This window comes from Psammomys obesus, unplaced genomic scaffold (genome assembly GCF_907164565.1).
Source record: "Psammomys obesus unplaced genomic scaffold, mPsaObe1.curated_primary_1811, whole genome shotgun sequence".
NCBI lineage: Eukaryota > Metazoa > Chordata > Mammalia > Rodentia > Muridae > Psammomys > Psammomys obesus.
Window position 1 is genome coordinate 10,989,815 of NW_026586550.1, and position 17,922 is coordinate 11,007,736.

At 44.0% G+C, this 17,922-nt stretch overlaps 1 protein-coding gene across 4 annotated transcripts in view; it reads right to left on the reverse strand.

Moving 5' to 3' along the window:
* Hipk2 (homeodomain interacting protein kinase 2) overlaps nt 1–17,922 on the reverse strand; it is a 195,209-nt gene that overhangs the window by 40,239 nt on the left and 137,048 nt on the right. For 2 of the 4 annotated variants that reach the window (XM_055602071.1, XM_055602070.1), the window contains exons 3-8: nt 16,404–16,527; nt 15,757–15,876; nt 13,975–14,061; nt 11,695–11,879; nt 5,823–5,985; nt 326–452 (exon numbers count right to left, since the gene is read on the reverse strand). In XM_055602071.1, the coding sequence (XP_055458046.1) occupies nt 326–452; nt 5,823–5,985; nt 11,695–11,879; nt 13,975–14,061; nt 15,757–15,876; nt 16,404–16,527 (806 nt within the window). Of the gene's footprint in view, nt 1–325; nt 534–5,822; nt 5,986–11,694; nt 11,880–13,974; nt 14,062–15,756; nt 15,877–16,403; nt 16,528–17,922 lie in introns of all 4 variants that reach the window. The other 2 variants (XM_055602069.1, XM_055602068.1) reach the window with 1 other exon arrangement.

Consider the following 17,922-nt stretch of genomic DNA (forward strand, 5'->3'; position numbering starts at 1 on the left):
GACTGGCAATTTTCTATAGATAACATTCAGAGAGCATTTCATGTGAGGAAAGCTGGAGCTGACATCAGCATAACAATGGGACCAGACAATGTGCCTCTTTCCAGGCAGCTGGCTAGAGCCACAGTCTCTGGCAGGTGGTGAGAACAACAACAAATGGACTTGGTACTAGAGCACAAGTCGAATTGTTTATAGGTTGATGGCAATAGGAGACCAGCCTCCAAATTCAGCGATAACCATCATTGCTAGGGAGGAACGGAAGAGGGCTCTCTTCCCTGACAGTGAGCTCTCCAGGAAGCAGCAGGGGTTAGAACCAGTTCAGCCTTACCTTGGAAGCCAGGGGGACACACGATGAGAGCTTGCTGGAAGGGGTCGGGCCGGGCACAAATTTGGGCTGTTCCGGTCTGCAGTGGCATGCTCCGCTGGGCCACCGCGGCCATGGACGCCGCTGAGGGCTGGTAGAGTGCAGATTGGTAGTTTAGTATGGAGACTTCAGGATTGGTTAAGGAAAGAGTGGCACTGGTGGAGGTGGGAGCCTAAAGGAATGGTGGGGATTAAACAAAAATAAACAAAAATAAAAAATGAGGGAGGTGGTATGTTGGGAGACATGAATCTAAATCAAATAAATGAATTTAAAGGAGAGCAAACATAAACCAAGAGCAAAAATAAAGCAAAGAGAGGGCAGGTATCCAGCTGAATATCTCAGAGGAAAGCAGGCACTGGCACGCTCACATCTGTGGAACCCACACAGCTCACTACTGGAAAGTTAATGTAGTCTAGGCAACCATTGCGTTGAGGAGCTGGGGAGGTAGCTCAATGAGTGTGCTTTGCCTGCATGCATTACACCCTGGGTTCAATGCCCTGCACTGCATAAAAACAGCTATGGTGGCAAGTTCTTACAATCTCAGCACTCAAGAGGATGAGTCAGGAGGATGAGAAGTTTAAGGTTAATTTTTGGCTAACTGAGCTCCTAACTCCCCTCCCCCCACAAGGGAGAAAAAACCCAACAACAGCAAAAGAAATAAAATTGTTTAATGAAAGTCTGTTTCATTCCAGTAGGGCAAGGTTTGGGTGGAGAGCCTTTGTATTCCTTGGATTTTACAGTGAAATATGATGATGGGGAGGGTGGGAAAGCTGAGCCCTGCCTTCTCTGTGCCTCAGCATGACTCCTCCAACTTGAGGGTTTCAGATGCACTTGTACTGTGCTTCCAGCCCACAAGCCCCACCTTTGCTCATCCTCCCCTCCCCTTGGTTCCAAGTATACTTGAGGGAACAAATCCAGGAAGTGGCTCCTATAGATCTGCGTCCTGGATAAACAGACCTTATAATGGAAACCTATGCACCAGGAGGGAAGCCTAGGCAGAACCCCAAAAGGAGCCTCCTGCTCAGCTCTAAGGACAGTGCTGTGTGCAGACACCCTTAGCCCACTGCAGACTGCTACTCAAGCTGCATACACACACAAGCAGCATACGGCAAACATCTGGATCTGTCTGCTGAAACTAAACTCCCAATGGAAACAAAGCTGGAGAAGGAAAGCAAATTCTTTGTTGGGAATTCTTATATTTTTCTCCTTTGCTTCTTCACACTGATCTTTAAGCAAAGAGAGGCAGAAGTTAGCAATGGCTTCAGACAGAACAGTGTCTAGAAGGAGTTGTACCTCTAGAGGTTGTAAGGACTAAGGGATAAGGAGGAAGTGGGCTGTGAGTAAATGCTTAGATAAAGAGAATTCCAATTGGAGTTAATATCAAATTTTGTAAAAAGGCCAGATTTGTGTGTGTGTGTGTGTGTGTGTGTGTGTATGTGTGTGTGTGCTAGAGAAATCAAACAAACCCAGAGCTTTGTATACACTAGACAAATCTACTACTGAGCTTTGTATCTAGCCCCACATAGTTAGATTTTGTGTTGAATTTTAGTACAAGACAATACATTTATTTGAAAATGATTTCAAATTTCTATGGCATACTTATTTAGATTTTGAGCTGCCTATTTTAACTGTGTGTGCATTTTCAGCAACTCACACAGTGCCTCTTGGAAGTACGGTAGGGACATGTATGTACATGGAGGAGTGTCTGTGTACTGATGACATAACACCCATCCCTAGTTTTTCCCACACCATTATCCTTCCTAGCGGCTCCCTTACCACATTTTCCACTGTCACCTCAAACACGATGAGCTCAGGCCCCGAGAGTCCCCTGTGGGGCCATGGCACCAATGCCTTCCCGTTTAACTGGGCTATCCCATCTCCTGATCGGTCACTATTCTGATGCCTCCGCCTTCCAGCTATTCCTAGAATCCACTGTTTTCTGAAAACAGAAAACAACTGTTTTCAGTTGTTCTCTGGTGCCCAGGACCTGCAAGTCCCTGGCTAGAGATGCCTTCTTTCTACTTCTCTTTCAGTTCTTGGGGCACAGGACCATTCTCCCTCTTTTAATTTTTAAAAATGTGTAGGGGTGTTTTGCCTGCATGTATGTGTGTGCCATGGGTGTGCCTGGTGCTCACAGAAGCTAGAAAAGGGGACTGGATTCTCTGGAACTACAATTACAGATGGTTATAAGCCACAATGTGGATTTAGGAATTGAATCCAGGTCCTTTGGAAGAGCAGCCAGTGCTCTTAACCACTGAGCCATCTCTCCAGCCTTGGATCATTCTCTCTTTGCACATCACTTTGCACATCAGCACCCTGCTCTGCACTTAAGCACCTGCCCACAAATTCTAGCAACAAATTCCTCATGAATGCAGAGCATGCATCCTGGCCAGGTACTTCTTGCTTTCTATAGGCCCTCAGTTAACTTCCTAGATAAATGTATCTATCTGTTTCTTCAGGACAGATTAGTCTACTTGTTTTCCTAGCCTATTATGAACACAGGCTATCTCTCATTGGAATCCTTTGGCTTACTGAGTTTTCTCCAAGCCTTTGTGCTTTGGGGCCAGCCTGGGTACAAGCGCTCCAAAGCGGAACCTTCCCTGATGGTAAAAATGAGCTGTCTGTTTTTGTACAGTGGATGTGTAGCTCAACTCATGCCACACAGTGGGCTGGGCAGTGCTGTCAGTATCCTGACTAATGCCTCCTTGGGAGAAGGGCCTAGGTTTCACGTGTGGTCCTCTGCTTGTCTGCATTATCTGGCCCTATGTGTGCAACATGTATCTGGATCTGTTTTAGCTCATGTGCTGTTTCACCATGGAGACCAGGAGTGGAATTATGTCCTGATATGAGCACCAGTTCGCAGTATGGCCAGTAGTCATGCTAACAGTTTCTCCCAGTTTCTGATACTGCTTAGGGATCAACTGATGAAAATATGTGTGAGGGTGAAGGTGAGGGTGATTTTTACCCTGTCCTCTGTGGTTCTAAGAGCTGTCTTGGCTAACAAAGAGAAATAAGAAGAAAAAGCAAGTTCACTGGCAAGTTATGCTGCAAAGATGGGCCAACTGATTCTTGGATGCAGCTGTACTAGATGTTTCAACAGTTTGACATCTGTAAGAACAGTATGTGAGCCTGACCCATAAATCCAGTTAAAATTTTTGTTAGAAGGACATGCCCCTAAAACAAGATACCTTGGAAATGTTAGTAAAGCAGCAGACTCTATGGATTAAACCAAGAACATCCAGGGGAGAACTCCCTAGCTCAATATGTTATGAACAGATTTGGAAAGTACACAGAAAGTATGACATATTGACCATGCTTCCTTGAGACATAAACAATCACAGATTAGTAAACACTTGGGAGAGCCTATGGCTCGTCTACTATATGTTAAAGTTACAAAGAAACTAATTCTGTGTCCTTCCTCTAAGACTGTACGTATATTTTGTTGCTTTTAAACATCCAAATGATGTTTAAAATTCCAAAGATCTCATGGAAGGAACCCAGCACTGTGTCACTAATGTACAAAAGGGGTTTGGGTTTAAAGAGCAGATGCCACTAAAGATTCATCAGTGCATGTGTTTCAAGGGTGCAGACTCTGAAACCAGGCTGATGGAGTCTAAGCCCAAACCTGCCTCATATATACTACCGTAGTCATAAGTAAGAGGATTAACTGCCTCATGCCTCAGTTTCTTCCTCTAAAATGCCAGTGATAAAACCTATTCCACATGAATCAGTATTCATGTGGAAGGACTGAATGATGCCATGCTGAGAAAAGTGACACAATAAATGTTGACTCAGTAACATTATCCAAAGACGAAAAGCACATCGTAGTGCTTGAGTCTAGGTTATAACCTGAACAACTTGTTCTTATGATATATGTAATTAGGGCTCAAAAATTCTAAGTTTAGATGTTGGAGACTTTGTTCTTGGTATCATGTTTTTGTAGGACAGCATTTCATTTCATTTCCCCAATGCTCAGGCCCACCATCATATTAACAAGCTTTTCTACTCTAGTTCAACCTGGTCAGCTTTGCAAGTCTCAGTGTCATGGAGAAGAGAGGTGCTCTTATTTGGGACCTGCTTTTTCGATTTTCAGTTTTGGTGATATTCTTTGGAATCAATGTGCTGGCTGCCATATCACAGGAAACATGGAGGTGGCCCGTTTTGATATGGACAGTGACCCTACAGACCTCTAGTCTGAAGGCGATGATGATATTCAGGGAACGGCTGCAGGGTGGAAAGATTCACCTGACCTGACACATCATGATCTTAGATGGTTTTAATGGAAGGTACAGACAGATGGCAGATGGGACAAGTAATTTGAGTTTAGAGAGTTAGGATTAAGTGTCTCCTAAGGACTGATGGGAAAAGCAAGCTTCAAGGTAATGAGGGCTTCTGGTTGAGAAGCCCTAGATCCAAAGGCCTTAACCTCAGGGCTGGCTGAAGGGCTGGTAAGAAAAGTCTTTAAAGGTATAGTATGAGTTCTTCACTCACTCTACTGATGGCATCAAGAACGCTGATAGCCTCCAGGGGGCAGCAGATTCCAGATGGCACTCAGTCTAAGCAGAGGGAGAGCTAGCAACTGGAAGTCAAGTCAGGAGGGAACAAGCCAAGAGGCCCAGTAAAGCATGGGGAGTAGCAGGAGTGCTAAAAAGCAGGGGCCAGTGGCTTCTCAGTGACAGGAGAGGACCCGTCAACAGAAAATGGACAGCCAGGTGATGGCATTCACATATCAGCCTTACATATTTACTTCACTGCTCTGAAGGTATCTGTGCTTGTGCACAGGTAAGAACAACACACTGGAACACTGTTGTCATTATATTGATATTTAGATGGAAAAGTCTGGGAATGCTTCTTTGGGGAACTCATAAGATTGGAAGACGAGAGTAACAGTTCAAGTCACTCAGATTCTAGAGGCCGGTGGAATAGGATGTAGAGATTCTTCACTTAGTACCTATTTCTGAGTGTCATGTGTATTTCAAACATCGTTCTATGTTGCTGAGCCTGCCAAGCTACAGAAGGTTGGAAATCCATGTGAAGGAAACCTCAGCTTCCTGTATCCTTCAGGGAAAGCTGCTAGGATTCTGATAAGAGACCCATGAGCTGGCTTTTCTATGACAGAGAATGGACTTGGTTTTACCTCTTCTGAATAAAGACTGTATGGACACAGTGGTACAAAGAGGACACAGATGGACTTGTGCTCCTTCTAGTTCTAGAACTTTTTAGCAGGCTCTACTCTTACATCAGCTCAGAGGAAACTGGGAAGAGGCACCGTCTCAGGAAGCAGTCCTACTAATCAGAAGAGAGCACCCTTGGCTTCTTAAAAAATAGCTGAGGAGATACTTTAGCTTACAGACCCAAAAGGACAACACAGGAAAAACTGCCTGGGTTTGGTGGGGGAAATCTGAGTTTTAATGAGTATGTGGTTGGCCCTGTCCACATTTCCCTGGTGCCTACCACTCACCTGGTTGTGGACAGTAGTCAGCTGGTTGTTAAAGGTCATGGTCAGGTTGGTAGACGTGCTGGGGGCCACATGTGTGATGAAAGGTGTTTTGCTCTGGTTCACTGTGTCATACATATTCACCCGGCGCTTGCAAATCTCCATGTTTTGGAAACAAGATTTGACACTGTTCATGCAAAAGGTAAAGGCAGAGACACAGGGACAAGAAAGAGGGTGAGGTGGAGTTAGGTGAGAGTGGGGGAAGAAGAGAAAAGAGTGAAAAAAAGGTGAGAATGGTTAATCCAGTAAGCAAAACAATCACGGAAGCTCTACATTAGCTTCAAAAACCCCGACCTTCTCAAAGTCTGTTTCTGATACTGTCAGCACCATTAAGAGAATCTCGTGTTGTCTTGTTGCCCTTTCTCCTATCCTGCACGGGCAGACTCCCATATCCCAGACATGCTTCATGCTTCACTTCATTTCCTTCTGTTACTTCTTCACTGCTCATTCTCCATGTAGTTCTTGACCAGCAAGATTAGCTCTCTAACCAAGGATATTAAGGAGCTGTTGGCAACCTACTTCACCTTCCTTAGAGCCAACCTGTCTCTCCCTCTTCCCGTTTTAGTGACCCTGGGCTACTAGCACCACCTAGAGGTCAGCCAAATAATTCTCCAGGGTCATGAACTTCGGCTGATTCAACTCACTGGAACCTGGCACACAATGAAAACAATGATAATGATTACTAATTTTTACTGAGAGCAGTGATATGTGTTTGCAATCTCCTATTCCATCTTAAACTCTCCACAAGACAGAATTAAGATCATTGTTCCAATTTTACAGGTGAAGCCAAAAGTTTAGGACAGATAACCACTAACAGCAATTCACCCCTTCTACCTCTCTCTCTCATACACAATCCTAACTTTCCTACTCCTTACTTTTTTTCTCATTCTTGTCTAGTTACACGAAGTAGGATTTTCTCCCTGCTTTTTCTTCCTCTATTGTCTCGATGAATCAAAACCCAAACCCTAACTACAGAGGTTAGGAGTACAGGTCCAATTCTGAAGGCCTTGAGTGGCCCTCAGCCATCCCAGCTCCTGACCATCCATTGTGTTCTACTCAATTCAGTTCATATGCTGCTCCTCAAATGCTTCTGCCTCTTCTGTTTCTAAGTTCCCTTTCCCTCAAGTGCCAATATTTTAAAAAAAATATTAATTTAATCTACAATTTAAAATGTTTATTGCAATAACTGAGTATAAACAAGGTAAGACTTTTCTACTTTAAGAGTAGCAGAAATTGCTGTATACCACAGGTGGCTTCGTTTTGGACTAAGCGGGTGTTTATAGGTTACCCCACAATAGTATTTCCATGAAAGATACATTCCAAATTTCAGAAACTGAATATAGACATGACCTAGAGAATCCTACTTCTTTCTAGGTTAATGGCTATTTACACTAGACACTACTCACATTGGCTATTGGCTACTCAATATACAATGCATACTAAACACACACACTGATGGTCCTAGAGAGAAAATAAAACATATCCATTGGTAAACAGCACATGCCTGCAGGTCCAAGTATACTGTTGAGTGCTTTCACATCGAGCTGAAGAAAATAAAATGATGCTGGATGCATTCTTTTTAGAATGCATTTAAAGTAGTCAAGGTTTTTGTGATGGCTCAGCGTATAGGCTTCAGACTCAGAGTTTTCTTACTGTCGTGGGCTGCATTTTGACTATTAGGATGAGATGAGCACTTCTACTCTGGGTTAGTTTCTAAGACTACTGGCTTTTACAAATATGTACACTAAACTCTCAGTGCAGAGAAAGGAGTGGTTTTGCTTTATCTGCAAAACCTTATGTTAGAGCAGCTTAGGCCCAGCCCCAGGGTAAAGTCCACAGCAGGGTGGGTAGGCCTGCAGGCTGGTTCCCAATCCAGAGTTCATGGTCTTCTGGGAACCCACAAAGACTCAGCCTACTCTCGGGTAGGCCAAGGGATGACCTGCCTTTCTTTTTTAGGCTGACCTTCTGAGTTCTGAATTGCTACTGATCCTCAGTTTCACTGAGGACGATTTCCTTACTAAACACGAAGGACAGGGCCCTGCTCGTCTAAGCCCTCAGGCTGTTGAGGTGACAGTCCACTGACTTAATGCACATGGCCAACAGGAGCTCTCTGAAGCATGTGCCTCCCTGACCCCCTACCTCACTGTTTCTCCATCATTTCTCTTTATTCTTCAAGTTAGAAAGGCTGGCTTTGTGGGAGATTTGCCTTTCTTCTTGTGGGACAGACTGATACCTCCTTAACTGCCTCCTATGGAGCAATAGCACAGGTATTACAACTTGAGTTTGGAAGGGCTGGATGCAAGTCCCTCTTTGCACTAGAACTTGATTGTTTCAAATGTGCCCTGAATTAAAGAGATACTGTCTGATCCTATAGTGCAAGTTGACTTATTTCACTGCTATGTTAAAGAACTGACATTAAACACACGCACACACACTCCATGGTGGTGTGGCCCACCTGTTAGCCTGGGAAAGGTTGGGTCCAGCCTGGAGACTCAATCTAATCTAATTTTGGTCATAGCATTGCTGACTGTGGTTGCAAATATCAATCTCCAGGCTCTCCTCACAATAGTTCTTATCCCAGGACCTAAGAGAACCCGTTGCTTTCTTGAGGCTACTTTCCCTGTGGAAATGCAGGAATGTGAGTCTACTCTTCCAAGGCACACCAGGGTTAAGCCTGAAGTGATATAACCCATTTCCCATTCCTCTCCTTCTCATTCAGAGACCTTTGCCACCAGGTTGGTCATCCTTTCCAAGCTATTTTCTGACTACCCAGGAATATTTCAGTAGCCATATTGATAACCTGTCAAACACCTTCACTTCCCACTCAGGACCTGTTCTCAACCTCACCACTCCTTCTTTGGGCTGAAAGACCTGGGACTATTTCTTAGGTCAAGCTCAAGTACCCTGTTTTCCTTGGCCTCATTCTCCACCCATCTAATGCATTTAAATGTAACTATTATCATAACTACCTTAGAATTGACCAGAGGACATAATTCATTGGGATCTAATGAATTTCCCTTCCTTCAGGTGAACCTTCAATAGCTTCCATTTGGGATTATAATTTCTGTATCACCAGCATCATCAACTTCCATTTGTCCTTTTCTCTTAACAACCTGGCAGCAGTTCAACCTGGACAAGCTCAACTGTTTATGCCTCTGTTTGGGGAGGTCACTTACACCATCAATTTATGCTCAGACTCAAATGTTCAAAGCTCTTTCAACCTCCTTCCCTCTCCCTCAGTCTTCTAAGTGCTGGGGCTACAAATATAGTCTACCACACCCAGCATCCTCCTATATTTCTCTGGTTAGTTTGCTGTTATGTTTTGCTTCAGTGCCAGGACCCTCTCTCTCCATCTCTCTGTCTCTCTCCTCTGTCCCTCCTACCCCCATCTCTCCTTTGCGATTTCTGTTTCTTTCTTAACACTCTTTTTTTTTGCATATGTGTATGGGAGCATGTGCTTGTTTGTGGGTGTGTGGGTATGCATGTGGAGGCCAGAAGTTGACATGGTTTCTTTATTTATTCTTAAAACTTGACTTTTATTTATGTGCGTGTATTCGTGCTGGCATGAGTTTATGTGCATCACGTGTGTGTGCCTGAGGAGGCCATAGAGCTTGTACCCCCTGGAGCTGGAGTTACAGGTCCTTGTGGTCTTAACTGCTGTGTCACCTCTCAAGCCCCCATGGGTCTTTCTTATTTACTTAAGAATTTTTATTTATTATATGTATAGGTGTTTTGCTATGTGTTTGTCTGTGCATTGCATGTTTGCCTGGTGCCCAGGGAGGCCAGAAGAGGACACTGGATCCCCTGAAACAAAAGCTACATACAGTTGTGAGTTACCATGTATCTGCAGGGACTGAAACGAGGTCCTCTGGAAAAGCAGAAAGGTTATTAACCACTGAGCTATCTCTTCAGTTCCCCTGAGTGCCTTTCACATGGCCTAGCTAGCCAGCTCGCTGTGGGATTTTCTGTCTTTACCTTTTGGGATCTGGGATTAGAGGCAGGCCTCCTGGCATTTACATGGATGCTGGAGATTTCAACTGCAGTCCTTACGTCTGTGTGGCAAATGCTTTATCCACTGAGCCATCTCTCCAGCTACAGTTATCATAATGGTTTACAATTTTAAAGCCATCCTGTTCTCAACAGATGACTTCATCATCTATTTCTGAGATAAAAGCTGTCTGACAGGAACTCTCTCAACTTTCCTCTGTTGTCCAGTGTACCTGCTGACACACATATGTCTCTCCTGCCTGCCATCTTTTATTGACAGGGCCCATCTTTCCACTCAGCTGTAAACACCAACTCAACAGAAACTGGTCACAAGTGTCTTCTTCCTTGAACCCCTCATTTGTTACCAGATTCTTCCCATGTTTTACCAGGGACACTTAAGTTTCTCCACTCTTCAAAAAATTTCCTCTAGTACAGTGGTTCTCAACCCTTTAATGCTAAGACTCTTTAACACCGTTCCTCATGTTGTAGTGACCCCAAATCATAACTTTCGGTGCTACTTCATAACTGTAATTTTGGTACTGTTAGGAATTGTAATGTAACTATCTGATATTGAGGATGGTCCTAGGCAACCCCTGTGAAAGGGTCATTCCACCCCCAAAGGAGCAGTGACTCAGGGTGAGAACCACCGCTCTAGCCCCTCTTTTTTATTTTTTAATTTTTTCACAATTTATTCATTATATATCCTGATTGAAGCTCTCTCTCTCAACTCCTCCCAGTCCCACCCTCTCTCCCTTTTCCCCCCTATCCCCTTCCCCTAGTCCACTGAAAGGAGACGTTCTCCTTTGCCATCTGCCCATAGCTTATCAAGTCTCATCAGGAGTCCCTGGATCCTCTTCCTCTGTGACTTCTTCCCTCCCCGTTCACAGCCTCACTTCTTGTAAGGCCACCATCTCTACTCTCACTTTATCTTTCAGCCTGGTGAACAAGTTTCTGCTTGGAAATGGCTGTCACTAAGTGACCACCACCCTCCCAGTTGCAAGGTCCCACAGACATTTTTTCTATATTACTGATATGGCAGCTGTTAGATCTGTATTCAACACGAATCTGACCAGCCATTCACCTGCTTCTAAGTACTTTAATGAGTTGCATTGTGCTTTGACAAAAGACAAAATCATCTCTGAGCATGGCTTGCTCTAGCTTACTTCTGTGGCCGTGGCATGTTACTCTCTGTCCCTCAGTCTGTGCTTAGTCATGCTGGAGAGTTCACAGAGGCAATGCTCTGACCTCTCATACCCATCTTTTCCCTGACCATTCAGAGGTTACAGTCTTGGGTCTCTGGCTGAGCCAGCTCCTGTTATGCAGACTTATGGCACCTTATTCGTTTCTTGGAAACAACCATTGTCTTAAACCTTCCTCTATGACGACCACAGCTTAGCTAGCAAGTGCTCAGTCTACTTTGTTCCTCATTGTGCCCAAGTGCCTGGTACAGCCCATGGTATACCAAGGAAATGGACATATCCAAACAAACCTAACCTGTTTAGTCCAGGACAGTTTTGGGTTCAGCCGTTGGTACTGATGCTAGACTGCTTTAGAGCATTGTTGTTTTTCCTATTTCCCTTTGTGCACTGATATCCAAGTTTACCTGGCCCCAAGGTCTCCCATGGTCTATGGTTCCCTCCTTTTTTGCTAAAATTTAGTCTTAGGCCCAATCTAACCCTCACAAGTTTTCTAAGTGCTTTGTTGGGATGCAGATTCTGACTTTGTTTATGTGCTTTTATCTACAGCTGCTTTCAGCTGAACTGTGAAGCAGCAGTGGAAACAAGAGGGCTATAAAGCCTAATGTATTTACTATCTGGGCCTTGATACAAAGGATCAATAGGACACTTACTGAGTACTATGGGGGAAATCGAGCAGGTGTGTCATGGTGACAAAGGGATGGTTCAGAGTTTCGATGGGAGTGATCCTCTTATCAGCATCTATGGTCAGCATCTTCTTCAACAGATCAATGAACTCCCGTCGGTCTGCCTTCTCCACCAACATGTCACTCCCTTCCAAATCTGTTGTCATATTCACCTGGAAGCAAGCATGGACAGGTTAGTAAGAGCCACAGTATACCCTGTAACCTCCTCTGATCTCAAGCCTCCTATCTCCATTGCCAGAGGGTAAACTGGGCCAGATGGAAGACACAGTTCTGTGTGCTGCTACTGTCCATGGCTGGTGGATTCTCATACTGTAGGAACAGAATGGCTGAGGCAGTCAGGCTCCAGGAAAGGGTGGGGCAGAAAGAGGTCACCATGGTTGACACCTGCAAATACATCCTAGTGACAAGGCACACAACTGCTCCTGTTTTAACTGGCCAAGCTGAAATACAGCTTTCATTATTCCTTATTAAAAATAACCACAGGATGAAGGGTTCTGGAGACTGATTGCATAACAGCATGGATGCACTTAATTCTCCTGAGCTTTATGTTTAAAAATAGGTTAAGCTGAGAAACTTCATGCTGTATGTGTTTTACCGTAATCAAACAACAACAAAGAAACACATGTGAGCATGTGCACACAAACACGTGTGCATGTGCACACACACACACAGTTCAAAAGATCTAATATAAAACATTAGAAAAAGATGGAAAAAAAGTTTGTTCAACCTCTGGATGGGAAAAGAAGAGCCTGGGTTCCCTCTTCCTTCATCTTCATTACATCACCCTTCCCATGGCTCACTGAGTTGGGACCAGAATGATTTCAGTCCCTGTGTTCCATGCAGTTGCCTCTGGCCAAGGACAGCAGTGCACCTAAACATCGGCCTTTTCTCTCAATGGCAGGTCTCTGCTAGCATGGCCTTTAAAAGGGTTACTTTCTGGTGCTTTCTATTTTTCCCAAGAGGGGCTCTGGAAGGCAATTTCAGTTTTCACAGACCATTTAAGCTGCTAATCAACTGACAAGTGTCCTTTACTCAGAGTCAGGGGTTCTGGTTTCACTCGTCTTTGCCGAGAGGTGTGCTAAGTGTTTATTGGGCTACAACTTTTTTTTTTTTTTTTTAACTCAGCATTTTAAAGGAAAACTCATTCTGAGTTGCTCTGAGTTTGGACTAGTCCTTAACTAAAAATACTTGAAGATCTAGAATTATCTTTGATACAAGGTAAGGGAAAGCCTGTAGTCTCTGCTAGTGCACTGGCAGTGACTGAGTGGTTTGAATTGGGCTCCCCTAAAAGCTAAATTCAAGCCCTAATCTGTGGAAGCTATGAATGTGACCTTGTTTGGAAATAGGGTCTTTGAAGACATAATCAAGTTAAGATGAGGCGATATTGGATTAGGATGGTCCTAAATCCAATAACCAGTGCTTTTATAAAAGAAGAGATCTAACAGTGAGACCACAGATGACACAGGGATAATAGCCATGTGGAGGGTAAAGCCGGGATTAGATGATGCAGCTGAAAGCAAAAAATTCTGAGGCTGCTCAGAGCCATGAGAAGCCAAACATATGGATGGTGTTCACTAGGGCCTTCAAAAGGACTGTAGCCTTGAGGACACTGACACCACATGCTTTTAGCCTCCAGAAATATGAGGGGACACATGTGCATTGTCCCAAGCCCTCCAGTTCACTCTATCTTTTTATGTAGGCCCAGGAAACTGAAACACTGAACCATGGCCTCAACTCCAATATGGCAATGGGCTGGACATCTCAGCTTAGGAGTGAGTGCCTGCCTAACATATGCAAAGCCCTGGATGCAGGCCTGTTTAGCACAGCAGGAAAAAACATTAGTAAGGTTGGCCATTACTTACAAACAAGAAGCAATACAGTGGAGCTATTTTTTAAGGAGTTGGTTTCTGAGACCATCTTACTAAGTCTGGCATGTGATTGTTCAAAAGTAAAGACAATGAGAACAGTTGGGTAGTAGGGTCTTCTACTCTGTACGGACCTTGAATAAATCTCACTGCTGGTGGGTTTGTGTGCTGTATTTTTAAAAGACAGGGTTTTTCTACATAGCTCCAGCTCTACTGAAACTTACTATAGAGACTAGACCAGCCTCAAACTCACAGGGATTCACCTGCCCTACCTCCTAGAGTGGTGGGATGAAAGGTATACACCACCAAGCCCTGCCCTGCAGGTGTTTTGTTTTTTGTTTTTAAAGGGCCTGCGCCACAAATACTCATCCACAGAGCTTACCTGGGCCATGTCATCCAAACAGTTGAAAATGTACTTTCTTGCTTCTTTTGACTTAATCCCCGTCTCTGCTTCATGGTCATCTGGTGTCTATCGGAAAAGGCAAAATCTGGTTGGTCAGATGGCACCTCTTAGGCACTGAGCTCCTGAGCTCCTGTTTCCCCAGGGTCTTTTCTCACCTTGTAGAGGAAGAGACTTTGGTTCTTCTGAAACTGTCCTGCACAGGGACTCCTTTCACTATCTGTCCATACTAGCTCATCTTCCATCCTCCCCTGACACCATTCAAGCCCACTTTGATATAAACTCTACCCAAAGACTCTAATATGAGACCCACACCTTTGTCACTCTGCAGCTTTCCATAAGCTGAAGGTAAAAGCCCACTGTGGAAGACCAGAGGCCCATTTTGGACATGCTCTAAATTTTTATGTTACTTAGCAATCCCTTATACCCACAGCTCCTATGCTGTTTCAAGGCACATTAACTTGGTAAATGTTCTTCATAACCATGGTCATTAGGATAACTGCTCTCCTCTTCTACTACATGGAAACACAAAAATATAAAGCCCTGAGGACCTACCAAAGCTCCTGGGCTACCAGTGACAGCTGTGTCCAGAGCCTATGTTCTATGCTGCTCTTCCAAAGATATCTACTGTGCTATCAGCTGGGAAACTACTTTTTCTACTGGCTATGGGGTTGAGGACTCATTCAGGGATCTAAGGTAATTAATTCTGGATGAAGGCCAGCACACTTGTAGCAACTTAACCCCTAGGAACAGCTGAACATGCAGAATGAGGTTCCCGGTAAAAGAGAGAAGTGGCTATCCCCTCCCCCAACCTGGGCTCTCCCTCTTCTACCTGAAGACTTGTTACTGTACCTGACCTTGACAACTTTAATAATTACTAGATGTCAGGTGCTCTATTTGTAGCCTAAGAGTCTTAGTTTCTAAATCCCAATGTTTTGAAAGTACATATTATCTTTAAAACTGTATTAGGGTTTGTTTGAGGTCCTGTCAAAACCAAACCAAACCAAACCAAACCCACTAAAACCCAACCTACTGCAAAAAATAAACATAGTACATATTTTAGGTCTTTATTACTTTCTCCTTCCCAGGAAAAGTATGTTAATTTTAATTATGAGACACAGAGTAAAAGCAAAATATATTTCCATTAAGGTGAAATCACCAAGAGTTTATGGTATCCAGCAGGGTATACATAAGCCTGGATGAATCAGATCTGCCCTCTTCCCAGGGGTTTGTGACATTTGCATTGCTTAGGCTGCTTTTATTGCCTGGGAAAAATCTCTCTGTACTCCATAGGGCCCAGCACAAATGTTCTTCCCTGCCCTTGGCCCCTATCTTGGCTTTTTCTTGGCTCACTTGGGTCCCTCTTGTTTCCCACATTCTTTCCTCCTAGGATAATACTCGATATGGGTGCCTAGAGCTTAGGATACTGGTTCTATCACCCATGGACAGTGAGCTCCTTGAGGACAGAGTGTGGCTGCTTCATGTGCCTAGCACAAGTTAGTCATCAAGGATCCTAAGATTAAATTCTAGAAATCGAGCCATCTTCCCATGGGATACAGCCTCTCAGGCAGCAGTGGGCCAAGGGAGCAGGTGTTTTCAAACACTCAGATCCAGTCACACCTTGCATTTATTGCTGTAGATACCGATTTTGTTGGTCAAAAGAAAGTGACCAACTTGTAAATATCAAAAGCTCATCTTTTACTTTCCTTCTTCCTTCATTATTGGGCCAATCATTGTGTGTGTGTGTGTGGGTGTTTTTCCTACCTTTAGCCTCCACAACGGATACGGCGAGTCTGTGTCACGGTTGAAAAACCTAGTTGTCTTTGTCCCTGCACTTAATAAATATTCAGCTGGCAAACCCTGTGTTTGTGAAATATACCGAATCTGCAAGAAAAGATGAGAAAGAGGTCAGGCTTTTCCTGTCACTGTACATATGGTATATTGATGGCTCTAGTGGCTTTGAGACAAATGGAATTATTAGTTCTAGAGGGAAAAGAAGTAAAAAGAAAGAAGAAACACACACATACATACACAGAGGGAGGGAGGGAGGGAGGGAGGGAGAGAAGGAAGGAGGGTGTAAGAAAACCAGGATATGGGGACAATAACTTAGCCCATAAGAACATCATAGAGAGCCAGGCACACGCCTCTAATCCCAGCACTCAGGGAGGCAGAGGCAGGGGATCTCTGTGAACTGGAGCCCAGCCTGGTCCACAACATGCATTCAGGACGGCTAAGGCTACACAGAGAAAAACCTGTTTCGAAAAACAAACAAACAAACAAACAAACAAACAAACAACCCAACCAAACAAGAACTTGATAGGCCAGGTTTTAAGTGAAATGGTAATACAGAGTTTTCTGGATGGCGAGTAAAGTCAAACAGTGTCACCCAGACCTGTGTCAACCAGACCTACCTGATCATACTCAGAAGCTCCTGGGTATAATGGCCAGCCCAGGAAAAGCTCAGCAATGACACAACCAAGGGACCACATGTCAATTGCCTCACAGAATGGCAAACCAAGGATGATCTCTGGGGCCCTGGAGAGGAAGAATGAGAAGAACCATCAGGGATCTGGAAACACAGCAGCTACTTCTGTATGAACTCTAGCTCTGTCCTGGGGTGCCATGACTGCCTGTGTGGGGTCTGTGGTCTTTGAGAGATGCCTGCATTGCAGTGACCTCTCCATTCTTTGGCTTTGTCATCTATGACAAAGAATGTAGTTAGTTTGCAAGTGTAGAGTAAGGGTAGGTGGTGGCCCACAGACCTATAGTGAAGGATGTCTGTGGACATCTTGCCACGACACTCTGGCCACATGGCTTATGAGCTGACAACCACAGCACAAGCAGTAGGAATTTGGAATTCTTTATAAAGAATGCCTGATTTTTTAATTTTTATATTTTATTTAACTTTATTTTACGTGCATTTGTGTGTAGGTGTCGGAGCCCTTGGAATTTGTGTTATAACAGTTGTGAGCTGCCACGTGGATGCTGAGAAGTGAACCCGGGTCCTTTGCAAAAGCAGACAGTGCTCTTAACAACTGCACCATCTGTCCAGCCCCGAGAAAGACTGATTTTTAAGAAGGAATTCTGAAACAGTCTACTTTCAGGAACACATAAAAATAGCTGCTCTTACTTAAAATAAGGAAGGCAATTAAGTCTAATATTCATTCATCACAATGACCTTTGTCTTCCGCGTTTGTATCACAATTCCTCAAGGAAACACTGTTATTACTTTCCCCATCAGTTTCTAAAAGGTTAATCTCTATAAAAGTTCTTTAATGTTACAACTATAGACCCCCATTTATGAATAGATCATCTTGAGAGTCAACCAGAATTCCATTATAAGCAGTCCACTCTTGGTGTAGGAGCTAATGTCTCCGCAAGTGACAGACAATGTCACATAGAAATTTCAAAAGAATTTTAAAGAGAAAAGTATACATGCATTTGGTAACCAAAGTCAGATCAGGAAGTATACTTTCTTTTAAGCTTTATTCAGGTGCATGTGTATCTGTGTCAAGGTATGCCACAAATGTGGGGCAAGGAGACACTGGGTCCCTGGGAGCTGGAGTTAGAGGCAGTTGTGAGCTACTCTACAGATTCTGGTAACCAAACTTACATCCACTGTAAGTGCAATGAGCCACCTCTCCAGCCACTATGCCTCCCATTTTAAGTCTCTGTCTTGACTAGGTAGTACTATGTTTTGGTATAAGTCAGGCTCAGTGTTTGAGGTGTGACTACAGTTGATCTGTCTTGAAGCATCACTCCTGGCTTTGATTATGAGGGTCCTGGAGATAAAACTCAGATTACCAATGAGCTAGCTCTCCTGCAACATTGTGTTGAAAAACAAAACCCGAATGTTTTCAGATGTATGTGTGCTTCTCTGGTGTCTCCACAGTTTGTCTGGGAAGCAAGGGACAATGCTATAGTTTGGAT